The 19,068-nt window shown below is 46.1% G+C and overlaps 1 protein-coding gene across 1 annotated transcript in view; it reads left to right on the forward strand.

Annotated features, from left to right (window-relative positions):
• The first annotated feature begins 2,486 nt into the window (after window positions 1-2,486).
• DERA (deoxyribose-phosphate aldolase) overlaps window positions 2,487-19,068 on the forward strand; it is a 46,368-nt gene continuing 29,786 nt past the window's right edge. The window contains exons 1-5 of the mRNA XM_035127592.3: window positions 2,487-2,725; window positions 8,005-8,102; window positions 10,346-10,493; window positions 14,081-14,176; window positions 15,359-15,493. Of these exons, the coding sequence (XP_034983483.3) occupies window positions 2,695-2,725; window positions 8,005-8,102; window positions 10,346-10,493; window positions 14,081-14,176; window positions 15,359-15,493 (508 nt within the window). The 5' untranslated portion in view covers window positions 2,487-2,694. The remainder of the gene's footprint in view (window positions 2,726-8,004; window positions 8,103-10,345; window positions 10,494-14,080; window positions 14,177-15,358; window positions 15,494-19,068) is intronic.

The following is a 19,068-nucleotide window of genomic DNA, read 5'->3' on the forward strand; positions in this document are numbered from 1 at the left end:
GGGGCAATCTGTATTAACTGGAGAATAAATATAAATATGAGCCTTTCATAAATACATACAGGTGAGACCCAACTTATATGGGGTTATGTTCCGAGGTTAGCGCATGAAGCCAAAATTGTGTATAGTCACACTGTGTTCAATTGGGGGGGATTTCCCAAGTTGTCTTTTCCTCTATGCCCACCACTTTTCTGCTAAATGTGCACAAGTTAAATGTGCATAAGTGCCATTATATAGGCAACTTGCAAATACAGTGGTGCCTCGCTTAACAAATGCCCTGCTTAACAAAATTTTCGCTTACCGAAAGGTTTTTTTCTAGTGGAGGTTGCCTCGCTAGACGAATTCGTTTTGCAAAAAATTCGTCTAGCAAATCGCGGTTTCCCATAGGAATGCATTGAAATTCAATTAATGTGTTCCTATGGGCAAAAAAATAATAATCAAAAAAAATCAATGCATTCCTATGGGATTCACTAGATGAACTTTTCGTTATAAGAAAAGACCCGTGGAACGAATTAAATTCGTCTAGCGAGGCACCACTGTATCCTAATGTGTTTGGAGTGCTTCATGTATTTGTGGCCAAAGCTGTAAATTCCAAGAAGACCCTGATATTCTCAAATATGACAGTTCCATTCTGATAAGGTTTCTGAAGTGTTTTTAAATGAATAAACGGTGGGAAGCCAAAATATCAAAAGATAGTACAGTAAAGGACCATTTGGTCCAGTTGTGACTGACTCTGGGGTTGCGGCGCTCATCTCGCTTTATTGGCCAAGGGAGCCGGCGTACAGCTTCCAGGTCATGTGGCCAGCATGACAAAGCCGCTTCTGGCAAACCAGAGCGGCACACGCCTGGAGCGGTACCAATTTATCTACTTGCAATTTGATGTGCTTTCGAATTGCTAGGTTGGCAGGAGCTGGGACCGAGCAACAGGAGCTCACCGCGTCGCGGGGAATCGAACCGCCGGCTTTCTGATCGGCAAGCCCTAGGCTCTGTGGTTTAACCCACCCATGTCCTATTACTGTTGAGCTATACTTGCTTTCTAATACAGTGGTACCTCGGTTTAAGTACACAATTGGTTCCGGAAGTCTGTACTTAACCTGAAGCGTACTTAACCTGAAGCAAACTTTCCCATTGAAAGTAATGGGAAGTGGATTAATCCATTCCAGACGGGTCCGTGGAGTACTTAAACTGAAAGTACTCAAACCGAAGCGTACTTAAACCGAGGTATGACTGTATTTGAAACATGCGTGGAAAAGGTATTCATTAACTTTATTGTAGAGTATGGTTCGAAGGAAATATATACAGCAGTGTTCTGGTGTATCTTATATTTTTAAAATATTGCTTTTGGCTCACCCTATCCATCAACTACTGTTCTGCTACACCAAATGTGTGTTGGCTGTAAGATGGTGCCTATTCTTTTGGCTGGAACTCGCTGTAGGCAATGGGGACAATACTGCAAGCTTAGTGCTGTGTGATGTTACCTTGCCTCCACCTAGTGAGCTCTGTCTGGAAAGGGACTTCTACTTGTTAAGGTAAGGTAAAGGATGCCTGAACAGTTAAGTCCAGTCAAAGTTAGTCTATGGGGTGTGGCACTCATCCCTTTCAGGCTGAGGGAATGGGTGTTTGTCCGCAGACAGCTTTTCCAGGTCATGTGGCCAGCATGACCATACTGCTTCAGGCACACGGGACTCTGTGACAAGTGCCCTTTACCTTCCTGCCACAACGCTACCTATGGTATTTACTTGTGCTGGTATGCTTTTTGAACTGCTAGGTTGGCAAAAGTTGGGAAAGCAATGGGAGTTCACCCCATTGCAGGGATTCAAACCACCAACCTGATTGGCAAGGCCAAGAGGCTGGGTAGTCCCCCCCCCATCTCCCCATGTTTCCCCTGAAATTGGCTCAAGGTGAGGGTCGGATGGAAACCCAGAACCCTGTTCCATCTGCTATATACGCCACCTTGAGCTCCTTGGAGGAATGCAATGCAGGTATCTTTTTGCCAAAGACTGCTTATTGGCTTCAGTTTGAAACAAATTGCACTTGCAACTAAAGTGGAACACACACACACACACACACACACACACACACACACACACACACACACACACACACCCAAGTGCCAAAGGCCAGGTTAAAGAGGTGTGACTTCAGCATACTAGGAAAGCTGTACATGAAAGTGCTAAACGCACTTCTGCGGAGAGAATCCCCGCAATTTAGGGGCTGCTGTATTTGTAGGTTGCCTTGAATACAGAAGGTCCCAAGTTCAAGCCCGCGCCGGCATCTCCATATAGGACTAAGGGGAAGACCCTTGCCTGGAAACCGTGTGTCTGCTTTCAGTCAGCGCAGACAAGACTGAGCAAGGCGGAGAACCGATGGTTTTTGACTCTATCCAAAGGCAGCTTCCTAGGTTCCCATGGCAAATGAGGGACACGTGTTCCCGAGTCAAATCAGGCTGCAGGGAGAACTCAAAACAAACAAGCAGTAGGAAACATTGCACTTTAAAACAAAACAGCGAAAGATTGAGGCCGGCTCGCAAGCGCAGCAAAAAGACAGGCCTGTTTTGCATCGCCCCCTCCCATCACTCGGCGCGGACTTTGCAAAGACACTTTTGCACGGGTGGGAGGCGGGTTGAGGCAGCAGGAAGAGGAGGAGGAAGTGCGGGAAGCTCGTTGCTCTGGAAGGAGAGGCGGGTTTGCCACGATCATGGCTGCTAGGAACCAGGGGACGGCACTAGGTAAGGCTTGCTTGGGTCACTGCGGAGCGGGAGGGGGATAGGCGCCAGGGTCGCTGCAAGCCCCGCGCGTGGTTACTCACAAGCAATCCCAGCTGTGCCCGTTTAGACGCAAGCCCTGCTCAAGTCAGCGTGGCTTACTTCCAAGTCAATGGGGGGCTGGGATTGCAGGAGAAGCCCCACTGAGTTCACCAGGGTTTGGGATATCCTGTGCCAGCCTGATTAAGGATGCGCAGCGGTGCTGTCAGGGGGCGCATTCATTAGGGGTGACCCCCCAGGCGCAACAGGACTGGCGTATTTTGGGGTGTGTGTGTCCCACTCTTCAACTGGCTTGGCAAGACCCTGCATCCCAGAATCCAAAAATATTTAAGGATTCCACTGTCTTCATACAGTATCCAACAGTGCAATTTTCTGTATATGTCCTTAAATTCTGCTAATAAGATTTGCTATCCAGTGAGAGCATGCAGTGCAATCCTAAGCACTAGTATATTAAGTATTATTATTATTATTGGTATCCTGTCCTTCCTCAGAGGGGCAGCTCAAAGCAGCATGCTTTGTCTTATCCTCACAACAGCCAGACGAGGTAGGTCAGGTTGAGAGCTGGCAAATGGCCCAGTGAGCTTTGTTTGGGTGGGGATTTGAACCCTGGTCTCCCAAATCTAAGGGCAGCATGCTAACTGCAGATGAGAGGCAACACTGCTGAGGTCAGTGGAACTTGTGCCTTAGTGTGCTTTATTTACTGCCCAAGCCTGCTGGTGACCCCAGGAAGAAAATTTTGTAATAGTTGGGGAGAGAAGAGACTGCAGCTTGTGACGGGCGGTTGTGGGAGTCCACGTAGTATCTGAACTCCTTCCGCTACACAGGTATTCTAGAGGTAGCTGCCTTCCCTTTCCTCCCTGCCTCCCTTCTCCCTTTACCTTTGCTCATCCTTGGCAAAAATTCCTCTTGTTATGAAAGGGTTTAAAGTCCACACCAGGGGAGCAGATCTATCTGAATCGCACGTGGGTTTAGTACGTTGGTGGAAATTTGGTGCATGGATCCTCTTGCAAAAACTGCACATTATTATTATTATTATTATTATGTATACATATACATATACATATACACCCTGCCTGTTTTGAGAGACAGTGCCTCTGAGGGTGAAATCAAATTGCTGCGTTACCAGCTCCAAAGTGACCTCCCTGGGGTGCAAGCCTGAGCAGTGTGTCTGGAGGTCCTCGGCTGCCAGGACATCAAGACCACGCACCCCCCCCCCCGGCCTTGCTGATGTGGTCCAAAGGAAAGCAGAGCAATACATTTGGCACCAGCATGCAAGGCATCATCCAATCATTAGGGAGGCTGATGCCAAACATATTGCTCTACTTTCCTTTGGACCACATCAGCTTGGCTGCGGGAGTTGCCAGAAGGAGGCATACAAGGTGCCATCCAAACTGTCTTAGGGACTCCATTCCAGATTTCTGTGGGGTTTTACTCCTGAGCCTTTTCATCTCCTGAAGATATCCCACAAGGCAGCAGAGGTTTTGTTGTTGTTGTTGTTTAGTCGTTTAGTCGTGTCCGACTCTTCGTGACCCCATGGACCATAGCACGCCAGGCACTCCTGTCTTGCACTGCCTCCCGCAGTTTGGTCAAACTCATGTTCGTAGCTTCGAGAACACTGTCCAACCATCTCGTCCTCTGTCGTCCCCTTCTCCTTGTGCCCTCCATCTTCCCCAACATCAGGGTCTTTTCCAGAGAGTCTTCTCTTCTCATGAGGTGGCCAAAGTATTGGAGCCTCAGCTTCAGGATCTGTCCTTCCAGTGAGCACTCAGAGCTGATTTCTTTAAGAAATTGATCCCTTCATGGATCAATGCCTTGTCGTGGCGAAGGGGCTTGAATAACTCAGAGAAGCTATGAGCTATGCCATGCAGGGCCACCCAAGATGGACAGGTCATAGTGGAGAGTTTTGACTAAACGTGATCCACCTGGAGAAGGAACTGGCAAGCCACTCCAGTATCCCTGCCAAGAAAACTCCATGGACAAAGACAACAGCAGAGGTTTAGGACCAGAGTTTTCCTTCTCCTAGATGGGCTACCTTCCCGGGTTGACAAGCCCCACCGGTGCCATTCACTTCCCTCTACAGCATGTGCAGAAAATGCCTTCTTGACCATTTGACCGACTCTTGGTCTCATCCTCTCAATCTGCTGGAGGGGATGTCCCTAACTCACCAAGGGTTTTAGACCCATTGGCTACCCTCACCTGGTCGAAGCCATTCCCAGGGTGTGGCCACTGTCGCATGCTGACAGTTTCTAGCAGCCACAGGTGAACATATTACACCATACATACAAAAGGTGAACATATTACACCAGAAGGAGCACCCTGCCAGAGCTACTACCACACCCTTCCACCCCAGACACCCCAAGGGTTTATACATATTTAGTAAGTAATTATAATAATAATCTTTTATCAGCCCTAGCCAGCATGAGCAGTGGTCTTGGGAGTTTTAGTCCAGAAGCATCTTGACGGCACCAGATTTGGTACGTGTATGTACACTTTGAGTATATAGGGATAGTAAAAGAAACTCGCAAGTTCAAAGATCGAGTAAGGAAAAGGCAGTAATAGGTTTAGTGCAGGCATAGGCAAACTCCGGCCCTCCAGATGTTTGGGACTACAATTCCCATCATCCCTGACCACTGGTCCTGTTAGCTAGGGATGATGGGAGTTGTAGTCCCAAACATCTGGAGGGCTGGAGTTTGCCTATGCCTGGTTTAGTGCCTTGCTATGCAGGAATTATAACTCTAATCAGGATATATGTATTTGAAAAACAATATCCCAAAAATGTAGAGATTGGAAGGCAAAACCATCACATATGTAGGTTAGCAGTCCAGGCTCATTCAGGCAAGCTAACGAGTCCTACGAGCTTCTTTTAAAAGACAACCAAAAAAAGCAAACAAAAACTCAATGCATATATAAAAGAATCAAAGATTAAATTCTAAGAACGCTCACGACTGCGAATAGAACAGAAAGTCACCATTCATCTACAATTGCAAAATATCACCGAAGAACTGCCTGAGGGTAGAAATCCAGCCCTAGGTTTTGGGCATCCTCAAAAGACAAATTGTGTTGGGACCACAACTGAGGAGGCCCTGTGAATAAATCCTGAGAATTGTAGGGAACATGGTAAGCTCTCTTATACCAGATCGGATGAGTTGACCCTCCAGCCCATTATTGTCTACTCTGACTGGCAGCAGCCAGTGTCTCCGGGTTAGTGGTGAGCCCATTTCCCATTATTGGCTACTTGATCTTTCTTAGTGGAGGTTCTAGGCCAGGGATGGGGACCTCTGACCTCCAGGTGGTATTGAACTACAACTCCCATGATCCCTGTCTTCTGGGCCATTCTGGCTGGCGCTAATGGGAGTTGGAGTCCAACATCTTTTTTAGGCTGTCAGTGTGCCCTAGATGTCTAAAATGGGTATCTCTGAATGCTTGCAGAAATCTCGCTTCTACCAAGACAGGCCTTGGGTCCCCCTTGCTCAGTAGTGTAACTTGAAGCCGTCCGTTCGAGTCCTACCCTCCATCTTCCATGTGACAGCCCTTGAGATCTGTGAAGACTGCTATCATCTCTCCCCTCATGAAGTGCAGCGCTTCATTGCCAGCCATTTGGGCAGATATTCCACTATCCGTCGCTTCGTGGGTTGGCACCGTTTTATACCAATTAAAGAGAATTCGCCTGTAACTCTGTAGCCATCCAGTTCAAAGCTATCTTATTAACGTCCTTTTCTCTTTAGCGCAATACCAGCTATGCTGCGCATAGCTGCCAAGTTTTCCCTTTTCTCGTGAGGAAGCCTATTCAGCGTAAGGGAAAATCCCTGTAAAAAAGGGATAACTTGGCAGTTATGATGCTGCGGTACCCTAAGGCACAATGGGACAAGCTGCCTACAGACACAGGCCCTCAAGTTAAAAAAGAGAGAGAGAGAGAGAAAGATTGACTCTCCCATGAAACTTCTAAATACAGTTTTGAAGATTGTTCCCCCCCCCCGCACTCTCTCTTCTTTTTTTGGACACGTCTTCATAGGGAGTAAAACATTTTTTTTCCTTCCAGAGGAGGATTAAAAGAAAGTTGGCTAATTAGCTGTAGTTTAACTGCTTTAATTACTTTTATCCCTGAAGCCCCATGAATATTTAGATGGAGCAGATGACATATAAAAAATGGTACTATTCACGCTCCATGTTTAATGAATATCTAAGCTGCTTCCCCCGCTCCTCCTTTGGCAGGTACTTGAGATGATTCACACATGATTTCCCTCCCGGGGGGCCCCCCACCCACCCAATACTGTATACCCAGATTTCTGACCTGCATTTGCCTGGAAAGCTGAACTCTGAAACAGCAGTTCCCAACAGAGGGTTGCATATCTTTCCCAGCCTTGTATACCTGAAATGCATATTTTTTTTAGAAACCACCCTTTTCTCTTGACTGAATTTTTTTTTTAAAAAAAGGTTTTAATACTTTATTTTTAAATTGATGTAAGCTGCCCTGGGACCTTACCCTGTACAGCAAGTAAGAAATCCAATTAATAATAATATGTCTTCTCCTGCTTACCTAGGAATAATCTGTATATACTTTTATGGGGGGGAAACTTTATTTGTGAAGCAGTTCTCCCCAACTTTTCCAGTCCCTGGGTGACACATTTTGAAATCTGAGAAACTGGCATGGACGTCACACTGCAAAACGGCTCGGGGATTGAAATTGTTATTTTCTTCCTCGCATTATCTAATTCTGATTAAACTTATGTGTGGATAAGAAAGGCTACTGAATTTGGGTGATGCATTCAAAAGTGGCCAGAGTGGCCGGGGCAACTCAGTTAGATGGGCAACATACAAATGATGGTGATAATTATTATTATTATTATTATTATTATTATTATTATTATTATTATCATCATCCTCCTCCTTATCATCATCATTGCAAAGTGTAGCCTTTAATCCTTGGCAATTTGGGGAACATTCCTCTGCATGGATCTGTCCACCCTGCCAGCTGCTGCCCAGGTTAAAAGGGGGGGGAATGGGACCCCAAATAATCCTACATGTAATTTAAAAAGAAAAAAACAGTGGGACAGAGGGCCTTAATAGGCACCAAGCAGCATATCTGGGGGTGCCATTTAGTTTTCATGTCTTTGTTCTGCTTTATTATTTGGGTTGCATAGATAAGATGCGATAAGAATGCATAAATAATAATAATAATAATAATAATAATAATAATAATAATAATAAATGTACTAAACAGAACTAGGCACTTTTCCTCACAGACCTCAGCTGGCTTGCGAGAGTCCGGGTGAACCAGCCAGCGGTCCTGAGGCGGGCAGCTCAAATTCAGACACAACGGGCTGTGAAAAAGAATTGGCAGGTAAGTGGCTCCCAGGAGAGGGTCGTGTCCGAGGGGTAGGGAAAATGCTTTGCTCCCTGGCATCTCCAAGTAGGTGCTGGGAGAATCTCCTGCTTGAAACTCTGGCTGCCGGTCAGTGTAGTTAATGCTGCACAAGATGGGCCAGTGATCTGACAAGGTCCTTTTGCCCCTTGAGTATTCTGCTCTCGTGTTCCACAGACGTCCGTTCTACCTCCATGGGCTTTAATACATTCGTACCTTGGAAGTCAAACGGAATCCGTTCTGGAAGTCCGTTTGCCTTCCAAAACGTTCAGAAACCAAAGTGCGGCTTCCGATTGGCTGCAGGAAGCTCCTGCAGCCAATTGGAAGCCAAGGAAGCCCCATCAGATGTTCGGGTTCCAAAGAATGTTCGCAAACCGGAAACGGGTTCCAAAGAATGTTCGCAAACGTCCGAGTACCAAGGCGTTCAGGATCCAAGGTACGACTGTATTGAATTTTGTTCAAGTTGCCTATAGACATAAAAGATGGTGCTTGCCTTTTTTAATAATTCGTTTTTGAGGACCATGGTAATGAGACTGGTAAAAAGATTCTTTTCCAACAGCAAGTTTCTGTGTACATGTGTGGTGGGTGTTGAGGCACCTCAGAGAGGGGCAAAACCACAAATTAGTTTTAAATGTGTTGAATCACGAGTGGGTAGGAGTGCCTTTTCTAAGCCACCTCTTGGACAATTCTGATATTATTATCAGTGTATTTTTTCCCCCTTTAAAAACTTTTTTTGAGTACTCTCATTTTGACTCAAGAACACCACAATTTTATTTTTCAAATTGGGAAAAAAATACAGTAAATGGACAAAAGTACAAAGATTCACAAAATGTTTAGGGGGTATGCGTACCCCTGCGTACCCCAGAAAAAAAGCAATGATGATGATGATGATACTTGGAAACTCCTGGTCAGCCGTGGGGGCCTGGCAACCTTAACTGGGGCTGTTGGGAGTTCAAGTCCAAAACTTATTGAGTTTATTTTCTAGACCCTGAATCATTTTGGTTGCTCTCCTCTGCACACATTCCAGCTTGTCAACATCCTTCTTAAACTGAGTTGCCCATACCTGCACACAGTATTCCAGGTGTGGTCTGACCAGGGCAGAATAGAGAGGTGCTATTACTTCCTTTGGTCTGGACTCTGGACACTAGACTTCTGTTGCAGCCTAGAACATCGGACTTCCTCTTTTCATCGTTGGTTGATATTCTGTGTGGTTTTCATGGGCTTTGCCTTATTTGTTTTTACCGAAATAAAAAGAATTTCTTAATTAAAACATACACATTAGAGCAATATTACCGACTGAAATACCACAAAATCCCGTTTGGTTGCTCAGCTAAAGGCATTGCCCTAATATGGATATTTGAATGTCTCTGCTTAAAAACTGATAATAGTGGGTTTTAATGTCAACTTGGATTAGACTGACGTATTTCTTTGAAATATCGTGAGTGTTGTTGAAGGTTTGGCTATGGAATATGTAGTCAGACTCGCATAGCTCAGCCTCTTCTGCAAAAATAGCTTCTCGGTTAAACAACAACCCAAAAAAAAGCCCCCCTACAAGTTCACACCAATTCTTGGAACCGTTTTTGCTACATCTGTCTTCACAACTCGTTTTTCAACTGTGGAGGCCAGAATCTCTTTCCTAGGAGCTGATTATGCGTTCAATTTTCATTCCATTTATTTTAGCTGGAATAGGAATTCCAACAACAATAAAAGTGCACTTGGGGGTCTCCTTTCTACACTTACAAAAAGCAAAACAAAGCGCTTCAGAGCAAAAAGGGAAGAGATCCTTTGTATCCACCCCTGCTTTCTCCATGAGATAGGGAATCTAAATGATTCTCAAGGAGACCTGGATTCATAACATCCATTCTCAATATAGCACGTCTGCTTTTCAGCACTTTGCACTAGGGTGCAAAAAGGTCTGGGGACGTTCTAGTAGGATCTGGACCGGTGAGAAGGATCCCTGTTGAAAGCAGGGTTTGGTCAGCTGCGGTTGGGAGCATTTTCAGCAAACTGGTTTGTTTATATATCACCAGAAGCTTCTGATCCTCCTGGCACAGAAAATAGATGAGAGGCGGAAAAGTGAGAGTCTGTGGTTCATTGTCGCTTGTTTATGTACCAGCTCTCTATATCTGTCCTGGCCTCTGAAGTCCCAGATGTTCTCTAGGCATGCAGCTATATGATAAGGCCTTTCCCTAATATATATGTATATTTCTAAATGATCAAAGGCAGCTTGGCACCTGAGGGCCGTCACCTGCATTGACCTCACCACCCTTTCGGGTGATGACGCCCCTTCCAACGTCTGCAGATTGTGCTACAAAGCCAAGCATCCCATCCGAGGGGATCTGCTGCAAGCTATGAACGTGGACGACAAAGGTAGGTCTTTCCGTGCTTATCAGGAACGGAACCTCGGTTCTGTTAAGGTCATGTGTATCTGGAAAAAGACACATGGGCTATTCGTGTGCCAACGCCCTCGGGTCGATCCTCTGGTGCCTGATGATTTCTGCTGAAAGGTTAGACCCGCTCAGAAGGACGATCTGGATTACAGGGATTCAGCTGAAGAAGTGAGAACTGCAACAAAATGTTGCAGTGTGGAGCACTCTTGCTGAGGGTGCTAACCTCTTCTAGAATTCTCCACTGCATTTCCTCTCCCTTTCTGGTTTTCCATTCCCCTCCCACTGCCCCAATAGTCTTAACCATTCTTTGGCCACAGAGCATGCAACAGTTCTGTTTCTGGGGTTCCCTTCCACTTTTAAAGTCCCCCCACCCCTTGTACTTCTGCAGACATTTCCCCACTCCTGCTTATACCTCCTTATTTTACTCATATTTATACAAATATTTATACGCAGCCCACTTGTATAAAACATCGAGGTGGTACATACAAATCCAACGAAGCACGGAAACAAACGGTCATAAAAATGATTTGAAGTGGGAGTTAATTAAAGAACGGAATAGGCTTTTCTGCATAAAAAAAAAAGAATTTGAGAGGCGCCTGAAAGTTAGCAGTGAGGACGACTGGCAAAACTCTGCTGGAAGAGCCACACTTAATGGCCAACTTCAGGTTGAAGACAGTCATGTTTCTGAGACACGGGGGGAAACTAGCAGGGTTCCCTTGTTCGGTAATAATAATAATTTATTACTTATTCCTTATCCATCTGACTGGGTTGCACCAGCCATTCTGGGGGGGGGGGAGATGATCTCTGTGATCAACCTGGGATGTAAGGGCCTGGGCTGTCCTTAAAGCATCCTGGACGAAATTGGTCCAGGGCTTTGTATAGCCACACAAATCCTTGAATCTGGCCTGGTAGTACAGGGTGATTCTTAAAAGAGGCCCCGTGGAACATGTGTACTCTGCGGGGCCTCTTTTAAAGGACTCACCCTGTATATAGCCAGCTAGCATAGATGTTTCGGCAGAGATGTTGTGTGCTGTCGGCCACCTGCCCCTGTCAGCAATCTAGCTACCGTGTTAGGATATCCCAGGCATCCCCAAACTGCGGCCCTCCAGATGTTTTGGCCTACAACTCCCATGATCCCTAGCTAACAGGACCAGTGGTCAGGGATGATGGGGATTGTAGTCCAAAACATCTGGAGGGCTGAAGTCTAGGGATGCCTGGGATATCCTCTACAGTGGTACCTCGTGTTACGTACTTAATCCGTTCCAGAGGTCCGTTCGTAACAGGGAACCGCTCATAACATGAGGCGTGTGTTCTCTAATGGTGCCTCCCGCTGCTGCTGCACCGTCAACTTCCGCTCACATCCCGGGGCAAAGGTCGCAACAAGGGGCATCTACTTTCGGATTAGCGGAGCGCGTAACCCGCAGCATTTGTAAGGGGAACAGTAAGTAACACAAGGTACCACTGTATTTAAGGTTAAGGGACCCCTGACCGTTTACTCCAGTCGCGGGCGACTCTGAGGTTGCGGTGCTCATCTCGCTTTACTGGCCGAGGGAGCCGGCGTTTGTCCGCAGGCAGTTTTTCTGGGTCATGTGGCCAGCATGACTAAGCTGCTTCTGGCGAATCAGAGCAGGGCATGGAAACGCCGTTTACCTTCCCGCTGGAACGGTACCTATTTATCTACTTGCACTTTGACGTGCTTTCGAACTGCAGCTTGGCAGGAGCAGGGACCAAGCAATGGGAGCTCACCCCGTCGCGGGGATTCGAACCGCCAACCTTCCGATCGGAAAGCCCTAGGCTCTGCGGCTTAGACCGCTGTATAAGTGTATGGATATAGCCATTTTGGCTACCTAAGGATTGGCACCGAGAGCACAAAGCCCCAAATGAAATAATTTTGAGCAGGGAAAGGACAAAAACGGTCCCTAAACCAGATTTTCTACAAGCTACTGTAGACAACTGACACCCAGGCAGCTGTGTTTCAGCTACCCCATTCCCTGCCTTTGCAAGCCTTGCAAGTTGCTACAGGAGAGGGACTGTGAGCAAAATCATGGGAGGGGTGTTTCTAGGACCCAGGCGAAACTATCAGGCTCCCTTGTTATTTTTCCTAGTGCCATAAGAACATGCGAAGAGCCTGCTGGGTCAGGCCAGTGGTGGCCGAACTGGAGGTGGAATGATTCTAGGCGAATCTCGTTATAGTACCGAAACGTTGTCCCCTTTTTGGTGTGTTGTTATATTTGCTATCATTTTGTTATGAAATTTTACTCCTGATGGTTGGAATCGCGGAATGAGTAAGCCCGATAATCTTCAAACCCCCTCCCTGCCTCCCATCATCACCCATTTATAAGTGGGGTGTGTGTCTGCCTGCCTTTTCGAGGCACCCGCTTTTTCTGCAAAAGGTCCCAAGTTCAGTCTCCTGCTAAACAAATCTCCGTCAGATACAATAAAATAGCTAGGTGGCAGTATAACGCAGGTTCTTCGGCTGAGTTGCCTAGCTTTTTCAGTGGGTATCTGCCATGCTACAAATCAGGCTGTTCGCACACTGTAGTTTTTGTGTTTTGTTAAACAAAGGTTCTTCTACAAAATGAAGAATTCTATTTTATTTACAACATTTTTATACCACCCATAAGCAAAAGGTTTTCTGGTTTTCTTACAGATTCGCAGCAAAGGCACATGCAATATGGCTTGGGGCATTTAAAAAACAAAACAAAAAACGTCGTCAGAGTAAAAAAGCAAAAACCTGTGAAAGAGAATTTCTATAAGTTCTAAAAGGGGATCTTCGTCTCCAGCTGTGATCTGTCTTCATACTAGCAAATAAAGCTAGAATTACAAAAATGCAGTAGCTGTCAGGTGTGTTGCAGGGATTTGAAACTCTGGAACTTCTCGATGCTCAAGAGAAGCGGGAAGTACATAATAAGATGTGGCTTTGTTCTGCATCCATTGCCAGAGGCGTCGTGCCCCCCAAATGCCAGTTTCTGGGACTCACAAGTAGATAGAGGGCTGTTGCCCTCAGGTCCTGTTCGCAGGATTCCTAGGGGCATCCGGTTGGCCACTGTGGGAATAGGATGCTGGACTAGATGGGCCTTTGGCCTGATCCAGCAGAACACAGTTCTTAATGAATCCAATATTTAATTTCTCAACACTGAATTCTTGCTTTGGGGAATGGGAGAGATGGGCCCTTAGGGTTACTGTTTGTGAAACAGGAAAGCAAAATGATGCCCCGCCAGAGAAATTATATACAGTGGTACCTTGACTTATGAATGCCTCGACTTCCGAACTCTGCTAACCCGGAAGTATTTTTGCCGCGCGTGCGCAGAAGTGGCGCACGCGGTCTGCACATGCGCAAAGTGCAGAATCGCGCTTTGCGCATGCGCAAAATGGACGCTTCGACTTGCGAAGAGCGCCGCAGAATGGATCGCCTTTGTAAATCGAGGTACCACTGTATATAATCTACGCATTTGGCAATTTGCTGCCCTCTGATGGTGGAGAGGGGCCTTGCCCTGCCTTGTGGCAAGGCTGGCCCTGAAAGTGAGTTGGAAACTAAAGTGGACCATATCCTTGATCTGTTTCCAGGCATTACTGCTGCTGCCGTTTGCGTCTATCCAGCAAGAGTCTCTGATGCAGTGAAAGCACTCAAGGCTGCTGGGTGTGACATTCCAGTAGCTTCAGGTAAGCTTTCCTCCTGTGTTTCAAGAGGGGAGTCTAAATGCCCTAGTATAGGCCCTCTATCTTCATGTGGAGCCTGAGTTGACCGCATGGATTCCTATTATGTGGCCCTCGGAGGATTGACGAAGGATGAATGCAGCCCCCGGGCCAAAGATTATTAGTCACCCCTGGTATAGGGGCTGCGACAACAATGTGTACCACTGTTTGGGGTTTTTGTTGTTGTGGGGGCTGTTGCTGCTTTTGCTGTTTGTGTTTTAATTTAGACTTCGTTGTGAAATTTACGTGGAGATTGCTCAGTTTGGTTTTATATTTTTAAATAGTTTATTCATTGTTTATAACTACTTTTGTTATGTTGTAGTTATGTGGGTTTTTTATCTAGTAAAGCACCTTGAGTAATAATAATATAATAATAATTTATTATTTGTACCCCGCCCTTCTGGCTGGGTTTCCCCAGCCACTCTGGGCGGCTTCCAACAAAGATTAAAATACATTAAAATGTCACACATTAAAAACTTCCCGAAACAGGGCTTCCTTCAGATGTTTTCTAAATGTCAGGTAGTTGTTTTTCTCTTTGACATCTGATGGGGGGGGCATTCCACAGGGCGGGCGCCACTACCGAGAAGGCCCTCTGCCTGGTTCCCTGTAGCTTTGCTTCTCTTGAGCATGGCTTGAGCTGTGGAAAGGTGGCATACGAATAAGATTATATATGCATGTGACGCAGCGCTGATGAAAGTTAATTTGCTTGTTGCAGCTCTCCTTTCCCCCCTTTTCTGTTTATATTACATGAGGGCAGAATGCTTGGAAATCATCGATATGTGAACCAGGGTTTGCCAGCTCCCATCAAACCCAGCCTGCGCAACCCAACAGCAAGGAATTATGGGAGTTGTAGTCTCAACAGACCTGAAGGGCACCATGCTGGCCTCTTCTGTTTTAGAATATCATGTGTGGTGCTAGTTCAGTCTCTTACTTTCACACTTCCCCCTTTTGTTGAGGAAAAACAGAGACTGGAAATTTGGGAGGGATTGTGGATGGTTGGATTGTGGGAAATACCTGACTGTGGTGAACCAGTTCTATAGATCTGGCAAGCTCATACCTGTTGCCTACCTCTCTGCTTGCACCAAGACTAGCTGGCCAGGATCCTGTGGGTATTCTAATAAATTGCACTGTGTATGCCTTTTCTCTTAGTGGCAACCGGATTTCCAGCAGGACAGACACATCTGAAAACCCGCTTGGAGGAGATCCGCCTCGCCGTGGAAGATGGCGCCAGAGAGATCGACATTGTCATTAACAGAACCTTAGTCCTGACAGGCCAGTGGGAAGGTGAGCGTTAAGGGAGTCCTGACAGAAAAATGGTCGCAAGAACTTAAGGAGAGCCCTGCTGGGTGAGACCAAAAGGCCTGTCTGGTCCAGCGTCCTGATCTCACAGTGGCCAACTGGTTGCCCAGAAAATGTACACGATAGCACGTGTCCCTTGGTGACCCCCAGCAACTGGTATTTTTTAAGAGGCATATGCAGTACTGCCTTTGATACTGGAGATATTATAGCCATCATGACCCGTGGACATTTCCTTCATGATTATCTGTCTGGTCCCCTTTTCAAGCCATCCAAAATGGCAGCCTTCGCTCCATCTTAAGGTAGCAAATGCCACGATTTAACAACGCACTCAAATGAAAATCTGCTTCCTTTTGACAACAGTCCTGAATCTCCCATCTTCCAGCTTCCTTGGGTTACCTCGGGCTCTGGATATTATGAGCCAAAAATTAACCCAATGTTGTTTAACTATTTGTATTTCAACTCTTTTGTAGTTGAAGCACAACTGATAATAATAATAACAATCGTAATCATAATAACTTTATTATTTGTACCATGCCAGCACTTCAATTTGAGCCCAGAAGCTAATCAGCACAGGTCTTTTTCCTGATCCTTTCCCCTGGCTATGTGGGATTTGAACCCGGAGCCTTTGTCCTCTTTTTGCACAATTTGCTGCAGCCTGTCTCGTGATGGCAGGGGGAGCCCGTTACCCCAATGCATTTGTCGCTGACAACGATCAGGCCCGTGTATCGGCAAGATTTTCTTTTCTTTTTCTTTTTTTTTTAACAAAGCTTTCCTTCCGCAAAGGAATATTGTGAAAAACAAATTTTCTCCCGCTTTTGTCTTAACTTAATGTGAAATGGGGAGGGGAAAGGAAACTACATGGGTGCCAGCGCTCTAATTATTTCCAAACAGAATTGTTAAAAAGAACTCGAGGGGTTGTTGGCCCAGTGTTATTGTAAAAAAGAAAAGAAAGAAGGAAAGTGTGTTTGGTTCCTGACAACAGAATCTCTGTGTTTTCTAATTGGTGTTCGCAGAATCTCACTGCACACTCAGTACCGTTTAGATTGCTGTTGCGAGTTGTCTCCCTGGAATGCTATTAATTAGCAAGCTTTTTAATACAGTAGGAGAAGGCTTTTCTCTGTAATTGGTTTTCTCTTAATGTACCTTGAATGGTTTGCCTTTAAATGCTGACAGTGCTCCAGTAACTAAGCTCTGTGTTTGTACAATTAGCATCCTTCCATTACAATGCAACTTTTCTTTAGCTGGAAGACGTGGTGCTAAAGGGCTCTTTTACCAAGTAGCATCGTTGTTCTGTTGAACTCAAGCGGGCTATTTATTTATTTCCACCCTCCCTTCCTCCAGGGAGCTCAAGGGAGGAGAGCACATAGTTATCTCCCCGTCCCGCACCATTTTATCGTTGCTGTGGGGCAGCGGCGGAGGAAGCGGCAAATGAAAATAGGGACGTCCCATTCCATGAATATTTTACTATTTATATCCCACACATCTCGCTGGGTTGCCCCAGCCACTCTAGGCAGCTTCCAACATATATAAAAATATAAGGTAAAGGTAAAGGGACCCCTGACCATTAGGTCCAGTCGTGACCGACTCTGGGGTTGCGCGCTCATCTCGCATTATTGGCCGAGGGAGCCGGCGTACAGCTTCCAGGTCATGTGGCCAGCATGACAAAGCCGCTTCTGGCAAACCAGAGCAGCACATGGAAACGCCGTTTACCTTCCCGCTGTAGCGGTTCCTATTTATCTACTTGCATTTTGACGTGCTTTCGAACTGCTAGGTTGGCAGGAGCTGGGACCAAGCAACGGGAGCTCACCCCGTCACAGGGATTCGAACCGCCGACCTTCTGATCAGCAAGCCCTAGGCTCAGTGGTTTAACCACAGCGCCACCTGGGTCCCTATATAAAAATATAATTAACCATTAAAAAACACAAAACCTTCCCTATACAAGCTTGCCTTCAGACGGCTCAGGGGTCAGATAACTCCGTACCCTCCAACATTTCTCCAATGAAAATAGGGACATAGGAAAAGCGGAACATTCCAGGATCAAATCAGAACCCGGGACAGCTTCTCTAAATCAGAGATCTCCCTGGAAAATAGGGACACTTGGCGGTTCTGTGGTGGCTATTGCTCTGGTTCGAAAAATGCTTCTGAATAACAGTTGCTGGAAACCACAGGAGGGAAGAGGGCTCTTGTGCTCAGATCCTGTTTCGCACAGGTGTCTGGTTGTATGCTGTGAGAACACGATGCTGGAATAGATGAGCCATTGGCCTGATCCAGCAGGCTCTTCTTGTGTTCTTAACACAGAAGTACAGAAAGCAGCTGGATTCCCTCTTCTGCCAACCCCTAGCGAGACTAGCCCCTGTTGATTTATTTATCGGCTGGCTGGAAGTTTTTTTTGGGGGGGGGGTATTTACAATGCTGTGAGTGTGTTAATTGCCTCTTGCACCTGCTATTAGATAGCACACTTGCTTTGAAATTCTACGGCGCACTCTGCATTTGTAAAATTCGTAATGTGGGTGAAAAACGTCCTTGATTCTCTCCAGCAGCAGCAGCACCCTCAGTCTCTCCTGTCTTTCCTTTCCCTTTTTTAAAGAGCTTTTTTAAAAGCCCATGGCAAAGTTGAGGGTCATGCTTGATGGATGACTGGTGGCCATTCGGAACAAGTCCCCACGTTGTTAATACATTACAAAAATTGCTGAAAATGTTAAGTACTTTAGTGTACGTCCAATTACGCCAAGCTTTAAGTTAAATCTGCTGTTACCTATTGTTGAGTATCTTCACGCCACTTGAACTATAATTTGTCTAAGCCTGGTCTTTTAACAATTATTTTAAGTGCTCTCTAATGGATTGGAATATAAAAGCAACTGCTTTGTGTCGGCTCCCTCTTTGAGTTTAGGAGCCGAGTCCTTGCACGGGAGTTACTGAACTCCTTTCTGATAGTTGACTTTCCCCTAACAATTTTCCATTAGTGCAAAGAAAATGTTAAAAAACCCCACACGATTTTCTCTCGCACGCATTAGCTTGCCCCCACCCCTACTAATATACCACGGCCAAGGGACAAAGAATGTGATGCAGCGCTGAACATGGGCTTCAATCCTAAAATGTTAGCTTAAGAAGCAGCCACCATTGCCTCTGTAGAGTGGCTTGAACGATGTAGGATGTGTTGTCAGGGGAGCAGGGGACCAGAGGTTTTCATCTTCTGAATTTCCTATTTATTATTTACTGCATCTGCACCCTACGTCAGGCATTGGCAAACTCGGCCCTCCAGATGTTTTGGGACTACAACTCCCATCATCCCTAGCTAACAGGGCTAGTGGTCAGGGATGATGGGGGGAGCCAGTGATCTACCACAGAGGTCCAGTGATCTACCAGTAGATCACGATCTACCTGTTGGACGTGCCTGGTGTACATGGTTTGACCCCCCCCCCCTTTTTACCCTACTCCTGTGGAGTAAGTCTGCTGAGAGATGGTGACTGGCCCAAGGTCATCCCGTAAACGTCATGGCTGCGTGGGGATTTGAACTCTGGCATCCAAGGTCCTAGCCCAACACTTTTACCACCGCATCT

Source organism: Zootoca vivipara, chromosome 9 (assembly GCF_965207765.1).
Source record: "Zootoca vivipara chromosome 9, rZooViv2.hap1.1, whole genome shotgun sequence".
NCBI classification, from domain to species: Eukaryota; Metazoa; Chordata; class Lepidosauria; order Squamata; family Lacertidae; genus Zootoca; species Zootoca vivipara.